The sequence below is a fragment of the Catharus ustulatus genome, chromosome 3 (genome assembly GCF_009819885.2).
Source record: "Catharus ustulatus isolate bCatUst1 chromosome 3, bCatUst1.pri.v2, whole genome shotgun sequence".
NCBI classification, from domain to species: Eukaryota; Metazoa; Chordata; class Aves; order Passeriformes; family Turdidae; genus Catharus; species Catharus ustulatus.
The window spans coordinates 64,392,391-64,417,751 of NC_046223.1; the positions used below are offsets into that span (position 1 = coordinate 64,392,391).

Genomic DNA, 25,361 nt, shown 5'->3' on the forward strand with positions numbered 1-25,361 from the left:
AAAATTAAGACCCAACAATTTCAGAACAGAAATATGTGCTTCTTGTAGTGTTCTGCACAGTTGACATAGGAGGAAACATAGAAAACAGAATTTTATTTCATAAAGAAGGCAGGTTTCAGTATTTATCAGTCTGTCAACAAACCCTTTCAAAATCATCATCACCACAGGCAGGGGGTAAGGCTGCTGAACATACTGAGAATTATGATGACATCTGGATTTTAGAAATCAATTTCTGGTGTCTGCTCTGAGTGAAAGCAGAACAGGGATTTGCATCTGGATGTCATTGGTGACTATCAGCCTTAATGCCTAACCAAGAGAATTAAGCTAGAGTCTGATGTTTGTTTAAAATGGCATTATGGGAGGGGGTGGTGATAATCCATACACTAGATGACTGAAATAAAATGATTTGGATTAGCAAAAAAAGCGAGCCAACAATGACACAGAAAATTCCTGCCTCTTTACAGTTTACTCCCCCAAACAGGGGGATAGGGAGGGAGAAGATTTTTAATAATCAGATTATTTAAGTGATAAGGTTTGTAGCATGACCCCACACAGAACTACACCTGGCTAAGCTGAATTTAGGCCAGCTTTGTTGCTGAGGGAAGCATGCTGACCATGACTCCAGATTTATAATGTACAGCAAATTCAGAAGGTCCAAGTCACGCCACTCTCTCTATAACTATGGGATCCTGGCTAGACTGCTTGGTGCTTCATTATCAAACGTCAAGGAAACTCCTGGTTGAGAACTTAAATGAAAACAGCAAGTATCCACAAAAAAAGACAGCACTGGTAATTCATATTTTCCTGAAAAATTCCAACCAGGTTCAAGGTAATAATTTCAATCAAAGAAAGCTACTAGAAATCCGCTTTTTGATTAATCAAAATGCTTTTGGACACAGCCTCTGCTTTGAGCCCTTGGCTGAAGGGCTAATGGGATAAACACCTCCCATCTGCCATGTCAGAAGCATGACTGTCATGGGCATGAGGGCTGATACTGATAGGTAAGACAAAGGCATTTGGTAACAGTAATATTAAAGGATGAACATGCTGTATTTCAGCAAAGACATTTCTGCCTTTGCAGTTAATTTCACTCCATGTCCAAAGCACAAGTAATAGGACCTAAGAAATCCTGAGCTGTTAAGTCATCCTTCCCTCTATAATCCAGAGCCAGCACTCAAGGTATTCACACAAACTCTTTGGTCATTGCTGTAGGATCTAAAGTATGGAAACAGCAACAGGACCTGTTTGCTGAGCTGTGGGCTTGTCTTTTTTACAAGAGGAAGTGTTAAGAAAGAATATAAAATGAAACAGGGAATATGTTGGTGCCACATGCATCACACACATCTTATACATTTCTCAAACATACAGAATACAACTATAAATGCAGGGAAGGCAGAAAGAATTAACAAAGGTAACAAAAAGGCTTGTGAAAGTGACTCATGAACCTGGAAAGAGGCAGCTGAAGTGAAATACTATAAACCCACAATGAATGAAATGAAGGTCAGAAGAGGAACTCACTCACTGTTTCTCATAATGGAAGAGCCAGAAGGCACCAAATACCAGAGAGACTCCAAATAGGGAATGAATGAATGAATGAACAAATGAATCAGAGACTTTACCACATAAATTTCTATCCATCTAGGGAGACATGAAGTGTTATGAATTTAAAAAGCTCTTATAAATTAAAATAAATTCTAAATAATGATAAATTCATGTAGAAAAAACACAAGAAGATCTCAAATGAAGGCTCAAATTTATGCTTTAGAAAGTTTTCAGGTCTTAGATTTCTGAACACTAAAAAAAATACAAAGAAAATATAATTGCATGCCTTCTATCCTTTGATAAGCATATACTACTCACGAATGTTTAACTGTATCAAGTCAAAAATTCTTAGTTATGTTCATACTCTGGTTGCAAGTCACTGAACTACAAGTGTGGAAAAAGACTGTAAAGCAGATGATACAGTAACAAAGATTTTTGTTTTTTAGTTTCACCTACAAAAACATTAATACTTCTGTAGAGGATTTATTAAGCTGTATGTAAAAAGGTAGGTATTAAGGGAGGATTCTAAAGATTTAAGATCCAGGATAAAAATAAAAAGGGGGAAAAAAACGTTTTACCTGCTGTGAGCTAAGCTTCAGTCATTTGCAGCACATACAGATCTTAGGATATGGTTACCTCATACATTACAAAATAACAAAAGTGAGTACATACCAATGGGATAATATGCACTATTAATAAATGAGACCCTAATTCTTCAGGTCAAATAGTATATTGTAGAGTTATCCATGTCCATGTATTTTATCACAAAAAGTCAACTCCTTCAAATACTTAAGAAGTTCTGTAATTCTACTACCTCCTGAAGACTGGAATGTTGGTTTACAGTATACAATTTCTGCTCTCATACTGAGGAAATTTAAGACCAACACTTAAAAAGATAAATCAACATATAAAGCCTGTCACTGAAGTTGCCTTTAAGTGACAGTTCTACTGACCTCAACTCCTGTTACTTCCATCCTATCTGTTTTTATACAACTACAGAACAAAACTTTGCAGTACATCTTAAAAAAAAACCCGACTAAAAACAGCCTGAAATATTTTTTTGTCTTATCACAAACAGCTCCTAGGTAGGCTTCTTTCCTTCAGATGATATTTTTCTCCAGCATCCACATATGAAAGAAGTTGGGTTAATAAAGATCTAGCAGCAATTTTTTGTTCCATTTTACTTATGCATTTCCTTGAGTTTGCAAAGTTTTTACAAAAGGATTTTGACTATACTTAAAAAAAAAACCCAAAAAACCCCAGGATTCATATAAAAATTCTGTCTTTGGTCATCATTATGCCTTCTTTTTAGTTAAAAACATGAATGTTATTAAATGCTCTAACTACCAACTACTTGAACTGTTAAAACACTAATGTAGAAGGAAGAGTTGACAAATGATTTATACATTTAGTCCTCTAAATAAGACCAGAGAAGCACCAGATGCTGATACCTCATATCTCCAAACTTCTTGCTGATAGCCGTTCCTACATTGCTGATAGCCGCTGTTGCCTTTTGCCCCGCGTGGCTCAGGGTCTCATGTGTTTTCTTGTAACTGGAAACAAAAAATGAACAGAAATAGTATTTAAAAAGAGAGACTAGAATCCTCACAACTAATTTCCCTCAAAGTCCCATCCACTGAAATGTTTAGAAACATAACAACTCAAAAGAAGCTCAGGTGAGGATGCCCATTTCTGCACAGTTTCCAAAGTGTGGGGTTCTCCAGAGCAATCCTTCACTTAGCAATCCTCTCTTTCCCCCTTGCAGATAACATTCCCCAGGTGGGCCAGCATACACTGGTTAAAAGCAGAATGCAGTGATTTGTTGAATACCTGTTTGATACAAGTTCTCTTTACAGAAAATCATATTTACATCAAGTAAGTATTCTTGCAGCAGACACTGACCGGGCAAAATCTGCTTTCTGAAGCACAGAAAAGAATCAGGACAAATAGAGCTCTGCTCTTTCAAGAATATACATTAGGTACATTTAACAGATACACTTCAAAATGATTCTGTGATATTTAAAATATTAAAAAAAATCATCAAATCTGTTTCCACATGCCACAATTTTCCTCTTTTTTTTCACTTTTAAAAATTCGTTTAAAGGAAAGATTTGGGGAAGGACTGAGAAAGAAAGATGAAGAAACCTAGACAGTGAATGCATATTCTTAGTAGGACTGAATTATTTTAAAAGATGTCACTAATTTCATTATAGCAGGCAGATTCAAACACAGAATCAGCTTAATTTACTGATCCAGAATACATGCTCTGACCCATACAGATCCTTCAGTAAACTTGCACTCTCAGAGTAATCAATAAGCTTTCTGCATAGATGATTTTCTGCTGACTGAGCATGTCAGAGGCTTCCTTCTGAGTAAATTATCTGATACTCCCAGTGACGCAGACAAGCTCAGAATTAGAAGTACTGACCTAGTAACAAAAGGAGAGCACACTATAATCAGTCTTCTATCCTGTGGTGTGTGCTGGTAGACAAGAAGAAATAATCATCAAAAATTCAGAAATAAAACTCCACTGGTTATAATTCTCCTTTGAACAAAAACTATAGGATTGCAAGTATGTACCAAAATACACTGGCAATTGATTAAAAAAAAATCCTACTGCCTAAGTCCTTATAACAGGGTATTTTCTCCTTATTATTATGTATATGAAAGTAATAACTTTGTGGAGGAAGGAGGGGAAATTAGATTAACATTTGCAATATGGCACATCACATTTTATGTTATATTGTTTTAACCCCAGCAGGACCTGTTGCTGAAAGTCCTCTGTTCAGGACTGTGTTTTACAAACCACTAGTTTGATGGCAGAGGCCACATAATGCTCTGTTCTTTCAGACAATATATTTTGGTTTTGCGTTCCTAAGCCCCAACACCCTACTGACCCATTCTTAAACTGCCAAGTGAAAGGGGTCCTTCTATGAAGGTGCTTGCCTGTTTTCATTGACTAGCAAGGCAATCCACAGGGAGCAATTGAATACTAGGAATCTCTAGGAGCCTCCAGTTAGATAAGCTGAACCAAACACATGCACAATGTTGACTGACAAAGGCTAAAACATTGCAACACTGACAGAAGGAATACAAATTATAATTAGAAAAGAAGAAACAATGGCTATGCTTGTTTTATTTATTCTAGTACAGTACAGAGAAGATGTTTTTACCAGCTCTCCTTTCTTCTTAGCCAGTCTGTCCTTGGACATAGCAATACTCTTATTTCACTGAGGCCCCCTGCTCTAGCTTAACTAGTTTAATAGGTGTGTCATTCTCCTGCTGACAGTAGATATACTCTCATATAAACTGGAATGGGATGAGACCCTAAAATAAGAAAGCTTATAAGCACATTGCTTTTGGTAAGAATGCCTATGAAAAAAGAAGAAAATCAAATACTCTGTTGCCTGTGGCATACAAGTCTTAAAGAGTTTTCTAACAGAAAAGCTTCCTAAACTATTCAGCACAAGTGGAATTTTGCTGATGACAAAATGAAGGCCAAGATTTGACTTCCAAGTCCAAAAGGTCCTTTGTAGTGCAATCTATTTATGTACAGGTTGACTGTAAGTAGTAAAATACTTTTCAGATATCCCTCTGAACAAATTTTTTTGAAATTACACCTTGGAGTTAGTTTTATTTATAGGCATATTTAACCTTATGATAAAATACCTCTATGTCTTACTTTCTCACTGTAAGTTCTTCACACCATGTAAAAAACTATTCAGAGAACAGTTCAAATGCGCCATACAGCAGATGGACCCAAATTTCACTGAGAAACATTGCAGCCCCCTACATATTTCTGAACACTACATTTGTCAGAACACATCTTCAGGGAAGTGGCTGAAATGACACTCATTTTGACACTACAACAATATTGTGTTTTCTCTGTAAATCCCATAAACCAAACATCCTGCAGTAGTGAGGAGGACATAAAGACTGCATTTGTGGTCCTAATACTTTTGACATTACATAAGAGTGTAAATCCCACTAAAACTGTTACACAACTAGTCTGTTTTCAGCACCAACTTCAGCAAAAATGACCTATGACATGTCCCCTCCTCCCTTTAGCAGTGCTGAAGACAAGCTTTAAGGAAAAAATAAAATAACAAAGGTAAAAATGGAGCACAATATGCAATACCTGTCAGCAGAGACAAGAAACATTAATTTGCATCTCAGCAGAGCTCTCTGATAGCTCAGATATATTTATCCTTGTAGTTATTTCATTTGATTTTTTGCCAAGCACTCTGGTAACAATGATCTCTTCAACATATTCTCTCTGTCATCTGGGAATCTGCTCAGTTGTATTGCACATTAATCATCTGACCAAGCAGTTTTCATCATCTCATGTAACTCACAGAAGTTTGTACTTTTGTTTTAATGCACTGAGCAACTTACACAATTTTCAGAAACCTTTACCAGCAGAAATAAAGTTGGATATTCCAGGTAAGAACTGCAAACACTTATTAACTGGAAAAAGTGCTCTGTGTATGGTTAAAGACATCCTTGCACCACCAAGTATTCTTCATGCCAAGTCATCTTAGTCATCCACACCTGGGCACTCTCATCCTTTCAGCAGTCACTGCTTGAAATCTTTAGGTGAGTTCTGACCACCACCTTATCAAGACAGGTGGCAGCATCTTAGGAGTCAGTCAGCCAGCAGCTCAGATTAGACCAGTGACCCCAAAATTTACAGGCAGAAATAGTCCAGCAAAAACAAACTCAGATTATTTAGGGATTCAAGAAAAAGCACATTCCACTCAAGTCAAGGAGTGCATTTTGTACACAAATACATCATTACATTCAAACAAAGGCACCATCAGCATTACACCAGGTAGCATCAGCAAAAGTAGAAAGAGCCTACTCGATTTAATCAGTTAGAGTAGGAATTCCTGCTCCGATTTTGTGGCATCTTGAAACACTCCATAGCACAGAACTGCTGGTAATGGTTAACAAGGGTCATATTCTGTACTTTCACTCAGGACTTAAATAATTATAATGTATTTCATAGACAAGGGATTAAACAAATAAGTTATTTCAACTGCTGTTTCAATTGTAAACTTGTAAAGAGCACTCATCTGTGAACATCTGAACATTACCTTATATATGACATTAACCTAAGAATTTCATCTATCAACTTCCGATTATAATTTTAAAATAGGGTATTTCTTTAATGGAAGCAATTTATAAAACTGATTATCAGAGGTTATCACAAAACATGCTGATATTGCAGTTATAATCCAATAACATGCCCAACATAATTAAAAGGAGCTTTAAAGAGAACTCACATCTCCAGTGCTGTAATATACTATTTAGACAAAGTAGATTTGCAGCATATTTTGACTGCATTCTCACTTGACAGTGTCATGTACTACATTTAGGTTATGCAATTCTGTGACAACCAGATCTCATTACATATATCTCACTGTGATTTTTAAAGACAGTGAGAGGAAAGATAAGGAGATACTGTTTCATAAAACACAACGTTTAAAGGAACAAGGGCTTTATAGAGAGAATAGCCAAGCAGCAGACATATAGAGAGAACTAGATATTTAAATGGCTAACATCATCTACAGGATATGACAGGACAATCATACTCATCTCTTCTCAGTAAAGAATTGCCCTTCACATGGCAGAGATAATGTAACCTTCATTCACAGCTGCAGTACAGGGCGTGCTGACAGAAGTAGGTTACACATACAATATTTATATTTTTCATGTCAAGCTGCAAGTTGGATGTACTGCAGTAGGTGATAAAGAATTTTAATTCAGCTTGTGTAAAATAAGTACATGTGCTAATTAGGACATTTTCATTCAGCATTATGCCTCTCCATCAATGTTTGCTGGTAAAATTAATCCATTTGAGATTGTGATAAGGCTCGCCTGTGATAAGGCTCACAGAACACGCAACAGAACGCAAACAATTAACAACAAAACCATACAGTAGACCAGAGCCTGGTAGCACAAGCCATGCCCTATGGAGCTTACTTCTTTTCAGTTTTCAAACCATTAGTCAGCTCAAGAATGACTTTTCTGCAATCGATCTAAAGCATCTGGATCCCTGAGAACCTCACAGCTCCAAAACAATTTTTCTGTTGATTTTCTGGGAGAAACAGGGCTCAGCATTAACTAAATTATGCTAATGCTCAAATGAGATAAATGCATATATGACAGATAAAAGGTACATAAAACATTCTCTAAGAGCATTCGTATTGTCATTTTTGCCCAAAATTAACTCTAAGCTGCTGTGCATTATTTTGGGTTTTTGTTTTTGTGGGTTTTTTTTAGTACTCTCCTGAAATTCATTCCAACTTCAAAACAAATGACAGATGTATTTTTTGCCATCCTTCCCATTGCTAGGGATGTTAAGAATTAACTGAAACAGTGCTGGCATTTGGATGGGTACATACACCCAAATCTAAGGAAGTATGCCCCAGGTAGTTCCTGTCCCACAGAGAGAGGAAGGAGAACTGAGGGAACTGAACCTCTGCAGGCGGCAGTAGAAATCTATGTGCAGCACAGGTTGGAGAGAGTCACAGGTCAGGAAAGGTCCCAGACCAAGGTGACAAATATTCTGGGCTGTACTGCCTTGTAATCTTCAAACACTTGGGAAAAATGTGGGATACAGCTATTTGAAATGCTTTATCTGTGCAATGCAGCATAGAATAGGGGGGAAAAAGTGTGCTACAGTTACTTTCCATGTAGAAAAGCCAAAATATGTTTGCTGAAGCACAGATGATCATAAGACATTACAGGCAGTTCATGATACCTTAAACTATATCAGTAACACTGTCTTTGGGCTCTGTACTGCACATTAGATTAAACACATCCCAGCCTCTCTTTTCCTTTCTTCCCCTCCTTTTCACTTCCTTTCTCTTCCCTTTCCCTTTCCCTTTCCCCTTCCCTTCCCCTTTTTTCGACTAACTCTTTCCTGGATATTTTTAATCCTTGTAATTTCATAGATCCCAATTTACATTCAGACCTCCCTTCCCATCCTTACAGCTAGATACAAACACATAAAAGATCATTATAATACACATGCATATGTTTTCTGGTGCCCCATGATAATTACAGTGGGTTTTTCCCTGAAAAACGAACATCTGGAAGAGATCACCTGACTTTACTGTGGAATTTCCATTAGCTGAAGGTTTTCATGCAAACAAATGGACATACATCTTTTGGACACAGAACAGTGAGAACAGACTAAGTTAACTTCTTGGAGTCCTTTCTTCTTATTACTCTACCCTTCCAAATTCAAGTCCAGAGACACATGTGGAAAAGTAGCAAAATAATTCTCTTGGAAGACAGCATGAAGGTTGCCTGATCTGACCCAAAGGAAGCAAAGGCAGTGAGAGTCTCCTTTTACTTCCATCTAGCACAGACTCACAAACAAGTAATGTACTTGCTAAAGCCAACACAAATTTTCTTCACTTACACAACTGTTATATTTACTTGCAAATTTAAGAAAATGTCAGAAGGTGATTACGCATTGCAGTGAACAAACACCCACATTTCTTTTACTACCACTCATAAGAAGCATGTGTGTGGGAACAGAGTTTACTTAATTCCTAGAAGTCACAGTAGGACTGTGGCTGTCCATAGATTATATCCGACTTACTGAAAAAAGTTCTGAAACTTTGGAACACATTACTATATATTTAAAGTTATATTAACAAAGACTGCCTGTACCATAGATTGTAAGCCGAAAACACATGCAGTGCAATTATTACATTCTATTTTCCTATCACCTGGCAGAAATTTGAATTATAAAACACTAAGTTCCCAGCAGTTGTTGAAACATATGCAATTGTCCTCAGGTTTCCTATGAGCAGAACAAAGGTTGCTCATATAGTTCAGCCCACAGTCAATAAATAGATCTTTATTCTGTCTCTGGAGGAAAAGACCAAGTCTATGTTGAATGTTCTTGTCCCAAATCTTAATTAAATATCATATGCAAGAACAGAGCAACACTGAAAGCTTCCTTGAAAAGACAGTCACCGCCTAAAAAAAGCCCACAGCCCTGCCTAGGAAGCATGCTGTTTGGAGCCAGCACTTACTGTTCTCTTGACTTTGGCCTCTAATTCATGAGCTTTTCCCTTTCTACAAATGAAAATTTCTGTCTGAGGTCAAACGACGAAAAGCCATTTTGAAAACAGCTTTGTCAGATTCCTAGCCTAAATGTTAGCCTTGTGTGGGTCCACTTTCCATGACATCAAAAGCTCCCCAGCCCCCCAGTTGGAATCACTAAGCATATTGACTTTGAAACATTTCACATCACTTCACTAGTATAGCCCTTGAAGATAGAATGGGTTTCCTCTAATTTTCTAGCTCTTCTAGTAATTTATTTGCCATGGCAATACTAATGCTTGCAGTGGTCTGAATGTCTGGAGTACTTTTTGGAGAGGTTTAGTAGCAAGCTAAGCATTTTCATTTCCTTAGAAGTTCTCTCCATAGTTACTATTCCATCCATGGGTTGAAAGGTTAACCATTTAAAACAGAGGATTTATGGTTTATATTTTATAACAGTTGGTAACATTTTAAGAAAGGATGGTAAAGAAATTTGTGGGAATTACTAGGCTGGAGTGAGTTTATTGGTGGGTAATTTTACAGATAAAACTGCTCCTTAGAAATTCAGTAGAATTGAAATATCTCCCAAGATGGTAAGATTATAATGTCTTACTTTTTTTCCCAAAGAACTACAGAAGAGCACCAAATGAAGAGCTGAGCATGGTTACAACATAAATGGTCAGCAAAAGGGAAGATATCTTGTGTATCTATGTATTTAGTGCTTAATATGACGAACTAGTAAAAGGCTAAATTAACTCTTGTAACCTTCTCCATACATAATGAAATGCAATTTGATAATTGCATTGAAGAATACAATTACTTGGGACTTTGTCTGAAAAAAAAAATGAGGCAACAGGAGTCTTTTTAAGTTCAACAAAGGGCAATGCAGAGTCCTGGAGGTTGGGATTAATAACCCAGTAAGGGCTGGGGATCAAGCAGCTGGAAAGTAGCCTTGCAGAAAAAGGCCTGGAATTCTGGTAGAGAACAAATTGGACATGAGTCAGCAATGTGCCTTTGCAGCAAAGGCAGCTAACAGCATCCTGGGGTGTGTTGGGAAAGTGAAGTGATCCTTCCTCTGTCAGCCTTGGTTATGGCCACACCTGGAGTGCTGGGTCCTGTTTTGTTCTTCCCAGCAAAAAGCAGACATGGACAAACTGGGACAAGTCCAGCAAAGGTGGTAAAGGACTGGAGCACCTCTCATATGAGGAGGCTGGGAAAGCTGGGACTAGCCACCTTAGAGAAGGCTCATGGAAGGATCTCATCAATATGTACAAACAACCTGATGAAAGGAGGAAAGAAGATAAAGGCAAGCCCTTTTGAGTGGTACCTAGTGAAAATGCAAGAGGTAACCAGCACAAATTCAATGCAAGAAATATTAGAATATATTAATATTTTAATATTTAAGTAAAGTGGTTTTCACAGCAAGGGTAATTGAACATGGAATGGGTTGCCCAGAGAGGCTGTATCATTTCCATCCTTGGAGATACTCAAAACCTGACTGAACATAGTCCTGAGCACTCTGCTCTAGGTGGTCCTGCCTGAAAGATGCAGTTGGACTAGACAGTCTCCTGACATTGCTGTCAAGACCTCAAATATACTGTGATACTGTATAAAACCAGGTTAATCTTCATAAATACTATTTTCTACCTTAATCCACTATATAGTGAAAATCTGAAGTATGGAAGGTAAGGAGACCTGTGGGAACTTTACAGAAGTACCACCAAAAAGCTTCAACTGAATACAAAGCATTCAGGTTATGTAAAAATTTTCTTTTGTAGCAGAACAATAATTATAAAAGCTCAATTATGGTCTTCACAAATAACCATGTAAAGACATTTGTAATTATTTTTTAAGCTAAAATAAATAACCTCAAAACCCACTAACATGGCACTGCTTTTAGCATCTAAATAAGAATGAATTATCTATTTTTAAAACATAAAAAACCTGCATTGCTAGAAGTTGAATATCCACCCACCTCTATTCACTGAAAACCCAATCATTAAAAAGGTGTGTGTGGGAAGTCATTCCAGTTGAATGCCTTACCACCATGAAACCAAACCAAACTCTAGGCAATCATTTGCTCTCTAGTTACTGATGTCCTTCCTCTATAGCAGAACCCTTTGCCTCCCTCAACATGTAGATTATAATAAACATCAGTGCACTGAATTGTATAGGAAATTACAAAGGATCTTGTGGCTAACCATTTAAAATGTAAATGCTTTAAAATACTCAAAATCTCAAGTTTAAATTTAGTCAGTAGAGGTGGCATGCATCCTGTAAGTGAGGTCCTGGTTCTTAACTAGTGTTCAAACACACTTTACAGGACTGTTTCTGAGAGAAACCCCTTTTCCTCTAACTCCACTCTAACCCTAAGAATGCATCCCTAAATTGACAGTTTAAAAAGATTAACAATGAGTGGACAAAAACTTTGGTACTCTGTGGCTTTGAAAAGTTCCCTGTTAAAGAAAAGTAGTTTTAACTTACAGGAAAGCACACCAGTTAAGTGAAACAAAATTTGTCCTCTTAAAATCAGGTCATTTTAAAATATAAAATGAGCAATTGTCGATTTAGAAACCTAAAGTACAGGCATGTAAATATTTTGAACTTGTTTTTTTAAGCAAGCTTTTCACCCTTCCTACCTTCCTAAATCAGAGAATCTTGGTGAATAATGCTGTGCCACTGCCATTTTGGTGCAGCAACAATGAATCACCTTTATTACTCAATACATCCATTCTTAAGAATGCTGGATTACCATGTTTTGTACCAGCACTGGTATTCTGGCATGAAGGTCTAGCAGAATTATACAGCAGTTGGATCATTAACATGAGAATTTTCTGGGGCACAAATGGGACTCCTGCTGCTCAGTTCCACATAACAATTTTCAGACACTTACTACCTAATGGACAGTAGTTTCTGAAACTCATCTTAAATAAAAAGTAGCATCTGCCATACTGAAAAAGTCTCCTAAGTCTATCTTTGTGGAAAATGTCAATGTGGAGGAAATATGAAAAGGTATCTGGAAACTTGCTACCAAATTTCAAGTAAAAATGAAAGGTTTTGCTCCAAAATTTGCTCCAGTAATTCTAGTTCAGATGTCTTGTGGCCTCCTCTCCTAAAGCTTAGTGTCTCTAGATTGTTCTCTCCTAGCACATGCCAGGCATCTACACCAAGGCAACACTAATATCCCTGCTAATGACATGCCATGAGAAACAGGACCTAGATAAGAAGCCATCCAACAGTGAGAGATAGGACACATACACACTGTATTTTTATTAAGGGGTTTATGCCTTATTTGACTTCTCATGAAAATACAAAGAATAGTTAGTTTAATGTAAAAGTGTGTATTTTAACATATTTTACCAAGTCCCTGTTAGCACCTTGAATGCATCAAGAGGAACTGTTAATGCTTTCTGTCCCACTCTCCTGAATTTGGTGGCTCAAGGTGAGATCTGGCACTGCACAGCTGTGAAACTTTGGGTAAGACTGTGGTGAAAGTGTTGTGCAAGAGTTGGGAGAACCATTGTTGAGCACCTTTTCCCTTCATTTGGGAGCTATACCAAAGATGAGACTGAATTAATGGTCAAGTCATATTACTGATATGCCTGCATCTGGTCAGGTGTCTCACAGATCTTGAACTCACAGATTTGACTCCCTGGCTTGACCTAGGACCTGGCTCATCTGTACAGATGCACTTGGAGATCTGAACTCTTGTGTTGACCCTCTTTGCTGTCATTGGACCTCCTCTGCTCTCTTTGTTCAGGTATTGTGGGACTGCCTCTTCATGGATGATGCCACTGCCCCCCTGCCTCCCTTGCTGTCAATTCCCAGTTCAGCTCAGTTGTGGAGAAGTTCACTTCTCCTTCTCCTTAAGTGTCAAATTCAGTTGTTAAATGAAGAGGAAAAAAAAGCAAATGACTTTTCAGACAGCACTTGATGAAAGGTGGGTGGTTCTTTCTACCAATGTTGCTATTAATTCAGCCCAAAAAGTTTTAGAAAAACATGGTACGTTCATATGTGTAAGTATAAAGATCAGTACTCACGCAGAAGTTGTCTGCATATCATGCCAGCTTTTGCTAAAGTTCTGCTTCAATTCATTCATCAGACTTATGCCAAGTTTTTGTTTAATTTCAACCAGGTGCTTCTCTTTGGCTGCTAGCACTTGCCGCAAAGTTGAAATTTCATCCTCTAGCTGAGGGAAAGAAGGAGAAAGGAGAAAGGTGTTAACCTGTTCCCACAGAATGATAAACACATACAATGTTAAGAGGCTAAATGAATCTCACAAACTCGTGCTTTTTGTAGGTAGCTAGAGAGATAGTCAAGTGCTTGTGGACATCACAAAAGCGTGCCCAGAGCAGAGCTGACAGTACGTTAAATTAATGCCTCTGGGTCACCTATGTTCACCATCACACACATGCATCTGATAAGAGAGAGAATTATCCAGTAAGAAAACAACTTCACCCAAATCTGCCTTAGGGCATTAGGAGTTTCAACACCAGCTTTTAATTCACTAGTAAAATGGGAATGGACAGGACAAGAGAAGACTGGAAAATTCAAGCAAATATCTTTATTTGAAAATGAACAGGCTTTTAACTTGATACTTGCAGATTTTTTTCTGGTCCTGAAAAAAACATGTGCAAACTCCTAGGTTTAAAAATAAAAAAACCCCTATATTATAATATATGACGAGAGTACCATCAACTATTATATCCTTGTCATATGACTTTTATTTATGTATTTTAGGCCCAATTTAAAAATTGTAACATAACAATTTATAGTGGAACTATTAACATAAGTGATCAGTACCCAGAGCATAAGAACACTCAGAGCAGATTAGTCTTTCCAGAGATCCTAGTATTTAACCAAACTCGGCAATTTCCAGCTGTAAAGATGCCATCCAGCCCAAACAGAGGAATATAATACCCCCTGCAGTAGACATTTTTTTGAAACATTTAATCAGAGCCAGCATTTTACCAAGGCTTGAACCAGAAGACAAATCTGTAAGAAGAGGGACTGCAGAACTGTCCTTCCACTGGCTCAGAATCCTTCTCCTTGGGCAGTACTCCTGCAAGTGAGCAGGGGTTTGCATTCCTCACCTGGAAGCCTCCCAAGCCAATCTATACAAGCAGCACACAGAGATACTGAAGCTAACAAGGGCAAGTGACACCAGAGCAGCTGCCTTTCACTTCAGGTTTAGAAATTACCAACTGTGTTCCTTCCTCCATATGTCAGTCAAGGTAACATATGGCAGCTTATCTGATTACCATATGCTAAGTTCCCTGGAACCACAGTCTCCCTGTGATTTAACTCCATAGGCTGCAGAGAATGATGCAAGCACCAGCTGAACCAGTGCTGACCTCCAAGGCTATATTTAGGACATCAGTACCAGAATTATTTTATTTTACATATTCATGCATTCTCATTCACTGTAAAACTGGCTGCAAGCTCACTGTTCTTGGGAAAGTCTCACCCTTGAAACCCCCAGCTATCAGTTTATTTTGTCACTACCTGCTATCTAAATATTCAATTACTTCAGGAATTAAGCAGCAAGACTATGAACACAAAGCAAAATCATGACCTGAGTGAAGTGTTGCCCACACTTCATCATACTGCTGTTAGATACACAGCAATCCAAATTGTTTTATTCTTCCCCATGTCCACTATATTCCTAAACTGCAAATGGAATACTGTCAAGAGGCAGGTATCAAGAGTCTGTCTTCTGAGTGGATAACTGGTTAAATGCTTATAGAAAGAAAGCACAAATGTCAGTATTCCTCAGGCAGCAGTTCAGAGCTCCTTTTGGTTGTTCCTCACCAAGAGCAAATCCCTTAGTGCATGATTGCCTGTGCAACACTGCTAAAGAACTTAAACTGATGCCAGGACACTTATGGGCCAGCACTAGGCTGATCATCAGGTGCTTGGATACAAAAACATTTCAGGGCTTCTATTAAAATTACTTTCCATCTGTTCCATTGAATTGACATCTTAAAGCTGTGATAGCCTAAGTAAGCATTAGCCATGTGCTCAATGGCAGAAGTATGAGCAACATTTTTAAGTAATTTATTATTTATAACACAGCAATCAGTTTCAAATTGACAAAATCCTCCTCAACTTCCATCACTTTGAAATAATGACAGCTACAAAGCCGCCCTCAAGTGCTCAAATATCAGTGACAACTCTGAAGTCGATAGAAAGGATTATGGACTTAGAGTAGGATCTTGAAAAGCATTTAAGCATGTAACATACCTAACTCTCATGGAAGTCAGGCATCACTTGCTTAGGAATTTTTTAAAACTAGGGCTTAAGTCAACAGAAATACAAGCTTCTAGTTCTCATGCTTCCCTTCTTTCAAAGTGCAACAGAGCCAGTAGAATATAGATGCATATGAAGGCAAAGTTCCCTTCTCCTGTAAGTTTGCAGAAAAAGGTTGTTATTACCTTTCCTCAAACTGGGAACAAACATGCAGTAACACACACTGCTGAACCTGTGCATCAGCTAGATCAAAGCAGATAGCTCCTTCTGGGAAGGTGTGGGAGGGGGAAGACACCAAAGAGTAAATGACTACTTTGATAAGTGTAATGGAAGGACAACTGACAGCAGTGAGGCAAGGTAGCTCAAAATCTCAGCCCCCAGCATGACTCAAGTGTCATTGTACAATGCTCCTCACAGTGAGGGGGGCGGGGGGAATCTGTTCTGCTAACAATCTTCTGGCCTGATATAAAGCTTTCGGGCTACAATTTTCTGCTGTTAATCTGAAAAGTCAGACTGACCTCTGTAAATTCAAATGACTCTTAGAAGTTTCTGTAAGAGTTACTCATTTTAGTTGCATTGTAGAAATCCTAAGGCTTGATTAGAGTCAGAGCCCTGCTGTGTTAGCTAGGCTACAAGAACAGAGTAAGTCCATGCTCTGAGAAGCTTCCAGTAAAAAGGGACTATTAGCAGGAGAACAGGAATAGAGGATACAAAACAATCCTGCCAGAAAACACTAGTGCTTGTTCCTCTCCTAATCTCAGAGTGAGAAGGAGGAAGAAAACACAGAATATCTACATTAGACACAGAACACAGAGATGGAACATATATTTTCTGCTTAAATAAATACACAACAGGCGCCCACAAACAGATCCCCATTTTATCAACTATTGATAGCAGAATTAAGGATGATTTTTACCTCTCACAACAGTAAGAGAGGTATTTGTTCTTACAGGCTCACACAGGTATTATGTAGCACATAAGGACATGGAAAAAAACAAAACTATCATCAGTGGAGCAGAAAGGGCTTGTAACTAAAGACTAACAGTTTTTCAAACGGAATCATTACCCAATTCCCACATTAGCAAATTTTTCTTTATGCAGGAGGCAAGGTCACACATTTTTCCAGTCTTTTCTGAGAGTCATAAGCCTCATTTAATTTTAGACTTTGTTCAGACTTGTTTCACTCTACATTCAAGTTTTCCAAACCTTTCTTAGCCTAATTATCAATTTTATTTTGCTTTTAAGCATCGGCTGCATGCCAGTAAACTGCTGTGAGAAATTCAGAAAATAGTTCCTAGGTCAGTCAAGATCATAATATTTGACAGGCAATGTCTCACTTGCATGTTAGTGCAGGAATTACCAGCATGAGCTACTGAGAATTCTCTCTCCTATGGCAATCAGTAGGCAGAAGGGACACCCAGAAACATTTGAGTTAAATTCTGCTGAGAGAGGTGTATCATTCTCAGATGATTAGAGGAAGCTCTGGCTTTTTTCCTTCCTTGTTTCTATCTGGTTGTGAAGTCCCCTCCACCAGAGAAAAGAATCACAGAATGGCTGAGGCTGGAAGGGACCACTGTAGGACATCTGGTTCAAGCCCTACCTAAAGCATGCTTCCCAGGACTGTACCCAGACAGATTCTAAATATCTACAAGGATGGAGACTTCAAAACGTCTTGGGGTACACTGCTCAGTTACACACACATTAAAAACATGCTTCCTGATATTCAGGGGGAACCTTCTGTGTTTCAGTGTGTGCCCAGGACCTCTGGTCCTGATGAAAAACCAGTAATGAATGGACAACTCCTAGCTTATTTTATAAACTGAATATGTAAACTTTGAGTTTCCTTCTGATTGTTTACAGATATGACAGAACCAGCAAAGAAGTAAAAATTAACTAGTACCTCAGAAATACAAAGATTGATAAAATATTAAAGTGAAAAAAAAGTCTTCTGTTTCACTTGAAAATCCTGAATCAGCACTGCAGGTACTTTGTAAGTACACTAAGTACTACAAATTACAGTAATTTCACTATTTCAAGCTGCATCTGATTATAAGCTGCACATCCGGGTGGCCGCAACTGTCGTGGGTTACAATACAGAGTGTGATAAAAGGTATCTATTCTATCACCATCTGTTGAGGGTGGGGGCAGTGATCCTTATCTCAACTGCAGATATTCTGCTAATGGGCCATCCATTGAAACCAGGTGGGGCATTGTTCTTTATCTTTTTCACAACCCATCCTTCCTCCAGCGAGTCATTTTCTGCTAATGGCCATTGAGTCCCACTGTGTGACTGATAAAATTACTGCATCCCATTGGAAGTTGCTCCAGCCAGGGGGAAGAGCCCAACATTTCTTACCAAGATAAAAACAGAGGTTTTGGGACACTAAGGGAGCCCCTTTCTCCACTGGACTCCAGAGGGAAACTGGATTTCTCCACATCACCACTGGACCTCCAGAGGGAAACTGCACCTTCTACAGGAGCACTGCTCCAACTGAATCACATCTGTCACTGCAGGAGGATGCAGCCACCATTTAATGGGACTGCTACCAACACCCTGCCTGATGGGGTGTCAGGTTGTACTCTGACTTTGTCAGGGTTTGGAGTTTGTTTCTTTGTAGTACTGTATTTCTATTTTAATTTCCCTAGGAAAGAACTGTTACTCCTAATTCCCATATCTTTGCCTGAAAGGCCCTTGATTTCAAACTTATAATAATTTGGAGGGAGGAGGTTTACATTCTCCATTTCAAAGAGAAGCTCCTGCCTTTCTCAGCAGACACCTGTCCTCCAAACTAAAACAGCAACTTTTTGTTCTTTGTCCATATATAAGCCGCACCTGATTATAAGCCGCACTTCTGGTTTCAGACCAAAATTTTAGTCAAGATGGTGCGGCTTATAACCATGAAACTACTGTAATATCAATTTAAGTATTCCAGTTAAGGCAAAACCAACTCTTCATGTTCATATGGCTGTGAATCCTGTTATTTGACTCATATTTCAAATAATTAAACCCACAGTTTTCCCCATTATATATTTTCCATTCAGGAATTTCACTTTTTTTGTGATATTCAGCAGCACTAATTAAAAATTAATCCATCTTTCCATTGTAGACCAAATCTAGACAATCTCTTTAAATCTTTTTAATAAAGTGATCACATGGTTCACATCTTTTTCCTCCCATCTCCTTATTATTTTTAAGCCTCTTCACAGTGTCCTGAGTTCTAGACTCCTGAAAAAAGATACTACCTTCTCAAAACACATCATCAGAAAGGAAACAAAAACGTGATAAAATTACTGTGCTTGTTGTCATCAGCCTCCTCTGTAACCATCATCATTACCTTTTCCTCTGGGCACCATAAAAATAAATTTTTCTATCAGGTGGCACAACCACTGTAACAATACCATAGATCTAATGAGAACACCTTTCATTCTTTTTAAAGGAATGTTTATAAAGACATGTCTTGACTAAGATGGGAACATGTATTTGACTTTCACAGTACAATCAAGTAGAAGATATTTAGCCTTCAAAAAAGTAGATATAAGAAAATTATAGGCTACATTATTGTAGCCTAGAATAATTTTACCAAAAAGGAAGGGTGTGTGCCTTTATAATGTATACTTCATCCTACAATTAATAGCTTCCTGCTTAAGGAAGTGGAAACAGTAACACAGAAATTCAAACTCATTACCTTGGCTAGTTCAGTCTTTAACTCTTCCTTTTCTTCTTCAGAAATCATATTGGTGAAATCAACATCAGTGACCACATCTTCATCTGCTTCATGGAATGATTGAGTTTCCAACAGGCCTTAAAAAGTTAAAAGATCAAGACAAGCATTATTAATTATTTCAATTATTGCATTGGCCTCTGCTAAAATCAAAGAATGACATAATATTCATCTTCTAGGGAAAAAAATAAGCAAAGAGAAACCAACCTTCTCCTGCTACAATTATTTGAATTCTGCTTCTCTTCTCTTCTGAAAATTTATTGGAAGTACCAGAGGGTAATGTCTGCACAGAAGCAACTTAATATGTATAACCACCACTTATTCCCAGAAACCAATACCTTGGACCCCACTAATCCCTGATAAGGCATTTTCTTGCTTCTAACAATACAGAAGGAAGAAAAAGAAAGCTTTTTCTTCAAAATAAGAAAGCTGGCTAATGTGGATCACTGATGTGAAGAGTAGCAATAGCACATCGAATAATAAAGGAAGTATCTTACAGAGCCAAGTTTTCTCTAAAAGTACCTCTGATTGCAGCAATTTGAAGCCTTACAGATGCACACGGTTTGCAGAAGAAAATGCCACACCTATTGTTTGAATTTCTTAGTGAGAAGCATTCCTTGATTGCTCAGTCTAAACCTATGAAGAGGGGGGACAAATACACTGGACCTCGTTACTTTCTTCTTCACATGCCCAAGATCAGGGTCAGTATGTACAATAAGCAAGATAATTGCATACATAAATGCTTGCAAGACCTGGGCCTGCCTGGCATAATAGGTACTGATGAAACAAAATATTTCTATCTCCCAATCATTCAGTGAAGGGAAGATTGCTGGGGCTCCAGCCACTAAGAACCTCTCATTCTTTATGGTCTGCAGAGAAAATAATGTAAACCACGAGATAATAGAAAACATTCTGGTTACTTTGGAACTCATTTTAAAATTCTAGATATTCTTCTGCTGTGGAAGAAAAATCTCCTCCAGGTTACACCTGGGACAGAAGTTTTTCCTTTATTTGAGTTCCCTTGCAGGGTAATCTGCCATTTCTGCTGACTCCTGACACCTATATACTGCTTAATATGGAAGAGAACAATTTCTTTCCTAGCTCCACAGAGGCCTGTATACACTATTACACAGAGTTTAAAATACAGTTTAGTTAAGTTTGGGCATTAAAGCACAGAGGTTACAAGGAACAAGTGTGTTGAAACTGAGTACTTAGCATTTTCATGCAGAAAATTAAATTCCCTCCAGCCTTCTGCCATTTCCTTCACCTAGAGTCCCCCAGTGTACCTGGATTTCCTTCTGTTTTACAGAACAGAACTGATTTGATTCTTACCATCAACTTCCCTGCAGAACACAATGGAGTGAATTCAGCCTTGTTAATTAGAATCTTCCTTGAGTGGGAAGACAAAGAGCAGCAACACAGGTGCTGAACCCCTGCCTGGCACCATATGCAGAAAGAGATCACCACCCTTAAGCACAAAACCTTTTTAAAACATGAAAGCATATAGAAGCAGTTGATATCCTAGCTATTACCCAAAAAGCAGCTTGCCAGGAAAACCTAGATTGCTGAAGTCACAACAAAAGAAAATCATATTTATTCAGTAGGAACTCTCCCAAATCACCTTTATTAACACCCCTACATCTCTAAACACAATTGTTATTTGGTATGTGCTTGAGGATTAATAGTGTTGCTATGAAACTCAAGCTAAACTTAGTCTGCACAGTCTTGAAAGGAGTCTATTTTTTTCATGGATGGAGGAGCAGTGGTACAGGGCAGCTGTTGGAAATGCTGGGAAGGATCTAAGGGGCAACAGGGTTGAAAACCCTTAAGGGAAGCCTTGCATAAATGCTGAGATGAGGTGATCTTGGAGCAATTGATCCTTAAGCCAAAAAGAAAGCAGATCTGTGCTCAAGGGACAATATTAGTTTGGGAATGGATAGGTATGAGATGAGGACAAAACCACCAGAAACAACTGAATAACATTTAACACTGGGCCCAATGGTCAAGTTTAAACTTCAAGACTGGACTGAAATAACAATCCATTCCAAAACAGAAAATTCATGTCAAGCTTCTCCATGGTCCTTTCCAAACTCATCCATTTTCTCTCCAGTTTTTGTTCTTTGCTTCTTGTTTAAGTCCTCTAAAATCTAGTCTGATCCTTCAGTTTCTACTTTCCTGTTCAAGCCACCAGAGTCCTCCCTGATGGTCACTGTTCCTCTGTAACTGAAGTTACAGAGCTCATCAGCCCAGGTGTGCTGATAACCCAACAAAGTGCTTTGGAGCCTTGAGTTAGGACTGATGCTTTGGATCACAGGTGTACCTATTGCTCAGGATTTGTGGGTGTCTCTGCACTGTGTGACACTGCAAGGCCAGTGGAACATTTCTACCAGTCACTGATTTCTCTCTCTAGATACTGTAATCTCTCACAGTTTAGTCTCCAGACTGAAGGAAGTTCTGTGATTCCCTGACCCTGCAGGCAATGGAGCAGCCTAGCACACCCCAGTACAACTGAGGGGGTGTCACATAAGCCCACCTACAAGTTCTGCTCTTGTACAGTCTCCAAATCTGGGTGGGCATGGAATAGAAGCATAGAATCAGAATATCCTAGTTGGAAGAGACCCACAAGGATAATCAAAGCCCAGCTTCTGGCCTTGCACAGACGAACCCCAAGAATCATGTGTTTGAGAGGATTGCCCAAGCACTTAATGAACTCTGTCAAGCTTGGTGCTGTGACCACCTCCCTGGGGAACCTCTTAACACTCTGGGTGAAGAACCTTTCCTTAATATCCAAGATAAATCTCCCCTGAGACAGCTTCAGGCTGTTTCCTCAGGTCCTGTCACTGGTCATGAGAGAAGAGAACAGTGTCAGCCGCTACACTTCCCCTCATGAGAAAGTTGTAGACTGCTATGAAGTGTCCTCTCAGTATTGAAGAAGACTGAGGCATTTTCCTCTCCTGCCCAGCTACATAACCTGACAACACACAGGAATTGCTCTGGAGAAAAACAGTATTTTTGCCTAAAGATGCACAGGTACTAGTTATGAGCCATGAAGGCTTGATCACTCTGGGAAGGGGGTTGTACAAGTAGCTGAGTTGTTTTCAAGATGAACATAAGGTCTATGGTAGCAGGAAAAAAAATTACCTTCATGTTGCATTCCCTCTCCTCTTACCCCACTCCACCCAGAAATACTGAATATCATCCCTCGTTTCCAGCTGTGGTCAGATCTTGAAAAACTTGAATTGTGATTAAATTGTTATTAAATTGTTCAGATGCAGAGGTGATATTATTTCAGATTTGCACTAATATCCAGGTGTGGAATTGGAAATTAGCTTTCCACCCTTTTAGAAGAGCAATTCAGTTGTTGGGTGGATGAAAAGTTTTTGCTTCACCTTGTAGTATAAGTATTACAGGCTTCCCTGAATGAATTAGGAGCTCATCCAGTAGGTTACCAGCCATTTACAAGAACCTATGGCATTGCTGATGTCCTGTATCTCTTATGTCCTTTACTAACAGCACAGTATTTTAGGCAGTGATCTCCACATATTGATCTAAAGCACACATTTTCCAAGTTTCATTCAAGCAGGCCACTAACAGGTAAGGCATAAGGATAGAGCCTGGACACTATTACGAACATCTGTTTTCTTCTCCTACTATGGCTTATACAGATTAAGTTAATTCTGTTGCTCCTGAATTTAATTTCAGTTGCTGTGCCTGCCCAGCAGTCCTATTACACTAAAACAAAAAAAGAAAAAAATCACACAAGAGGCATCAATGGACCAGAAACTGTCTTAGACCCTGTTCCTTGAACTTCCCCTCCCTCATTCTCCACGGTCAGCTAAGGAGTTCTCATTACCTACCCCCATCTCTCCATTTCTTCCATTTGCAATGAAGCTCAGTCCAGAGCTTAATCAATCAACCAACAATTAGCTCTGGGATATGCTGTCACAAGACTCAGCATGCTGTCACATGCAAGACCCAGCCCACCTCCCTCATTATCTCTTCCAGACAACCTCTTCTTGTGGTGTAGGAGTGCTGGAGACTGCAATCAAAACTGCAGGTCCTATGGTCTTCTGTTTCTACAGCAAATTACACTAAAAATATACTCGTTTATAGTTTATAAATGAGTTTATTTAACTCATTTATCCTCTACAAACACGCAAACGGATGATTCTCTGGACACATGTTACCTCAAAATAAGAAAAAACCTCACCCCCAAAAAGTGTGAGAAATCATATAGTAGGTTCAAATCAATGCAAAATGCTGTTTGGCTTCTACTTTAAAGAAAGTTTTAGTACTTACTGTCACACAGAATTGCACAAAATATGAATGAAACATTAGAAGTGTGGGATTATCAGTATTTAGCAACTGCAAGTCATATAGAAGGATCCAAGTTGAAACAAATGAGCAGAAAACCATTGTATTAGGAGATGTATATAGAAAGAAGTAGGAGGTGGATAGCTGGACATTTATTGTGTTCTTCTGAAAGATTCATATGACAACATAATACAACAATCATGCAAATAGCTCCAGTGTGCTGACATGAGTTTTCTCCTGATGTTCCTGGTAGCTGTGGCTAAGACTAGCGACCCTAATTCTACAGTCTGTTGTTAAATCTGATTTAATTCAAGAAACTATTTCAGCACCAATCAATACCTGTGCATATGTTTGCCAGTAGAATTGTAGTGATGACAAATTTAACAAGTCACTTAGAATCTAGAAGATTTGTAAGTATTCTGCAAATTTAAAATAATACAATAAAATCCACGACAAATTTTTAGACTTACTCAAGTATCTAAAGATTAACTACATAAATATGTTTTAATTAGTGCTTTTAATGAATTTTCTCTGTATTAATCTCAGACCCATGTTCTAGAGTAGTATGTATTTCTTGTATGTTGACTGTTTAAAAAAGAAAAACAATCCTGAAACCTCCCAAAAACCCAACACAGGAAAAGCTTACACTATAAGTACTCATGTCTGTTGAATTAACTGTAATGACAACAAAATTAAGGTAAAAAACATGTTTGTGTACATTTTCTAACATTAATTCAGGGAAATATATAGATGATCCTTTGTGTTAGCAAAGCATTTAAGAATTGAAGTGCTTTTACTGCTCTGCTTTTTTGTTTTCCAACTAATTAAAAATACCATATCTACCTTGTTATCTAGCATTCACATCAAATAGTAAGAAAACAAATTACATAACCCTTCTAGCAAGCAAAACTACTTGCTACAGCTTCTTTTGCCATGTCATTAGAGTTCCTTATTTAAATTTGGAAAACACTTGTTCACAAATTTAAATTGCGATTAAGTCTTCAAAGGGATGAAATGGTAAGTAGAACAAAGGAACTGTCCAGACACTGCATTAGTGTCTTTGATCTTCTTTATAATGTAGTCTTAATGCCAGATATAGAGATTAAGGGGGGGAGAAGGGGGGCTAGAAGCATGTACTAAATAACTAAATTGATCAAAAAAAGCTATCAGAAGTTGCAAGGATTTCCATACCATCTTTTCCACTACAAAGTTGGAGGATCAAAATAGGAAAATATGTTATCATTTAATTCACCTAGAAAACAAACTACTGAAGGAAGATCTTTCCTTCTGCATCTGGTTCTAACTATGGACAAGTCTGAACTTGCCCTGAACTTGTTTAGACTTGAGCTGAGAATATAAGGTCGATTTTGAAGTTATGATTGAAAAACAAACTCAGAGACTGGATTCACCTTGGTTAAGAGAGGGAAATACTCAAGATGCAGAAATAACATAGATTAAAAATGTAAACAT

At 38.2% G+C, this 25,361-nt stretch overlaps 1 protein-coding gene across 2 annotated transcripts in view; it reads right to left on the minus strand.

Moving 5' to 3' along the window:
* Positions 1 to 25,361, minus strand: part of TPD52L1 (TPD52 like 1) — a 53,454-nt gene that overhangs the window by 15,030 nt on the left and 13,063 nt on the right. For both annotated transcript variants that reach the window (XM_033054642.1, XM_033054641.1), the window contains exons 2-4: positions 19,542 to 19,657; positions 13,647 to 13,795; positions 2,994 to 3,095 (exon numbers count right to left, since the gene is read on the minus strand). In XM_033054642.1, coding sequence (XP_032910533.1) covers positions 2,994 to 3,095; positions 13,647 to 13,795; positions 19,542 to 19,657 — 367 coding nt within the window. The remainder of the gene's footprint in view (positions 1 to 2,993; positions 3,096 to 13,646; positions 13,796 to 19,541; positions 19,658 to 25,361) is intronic.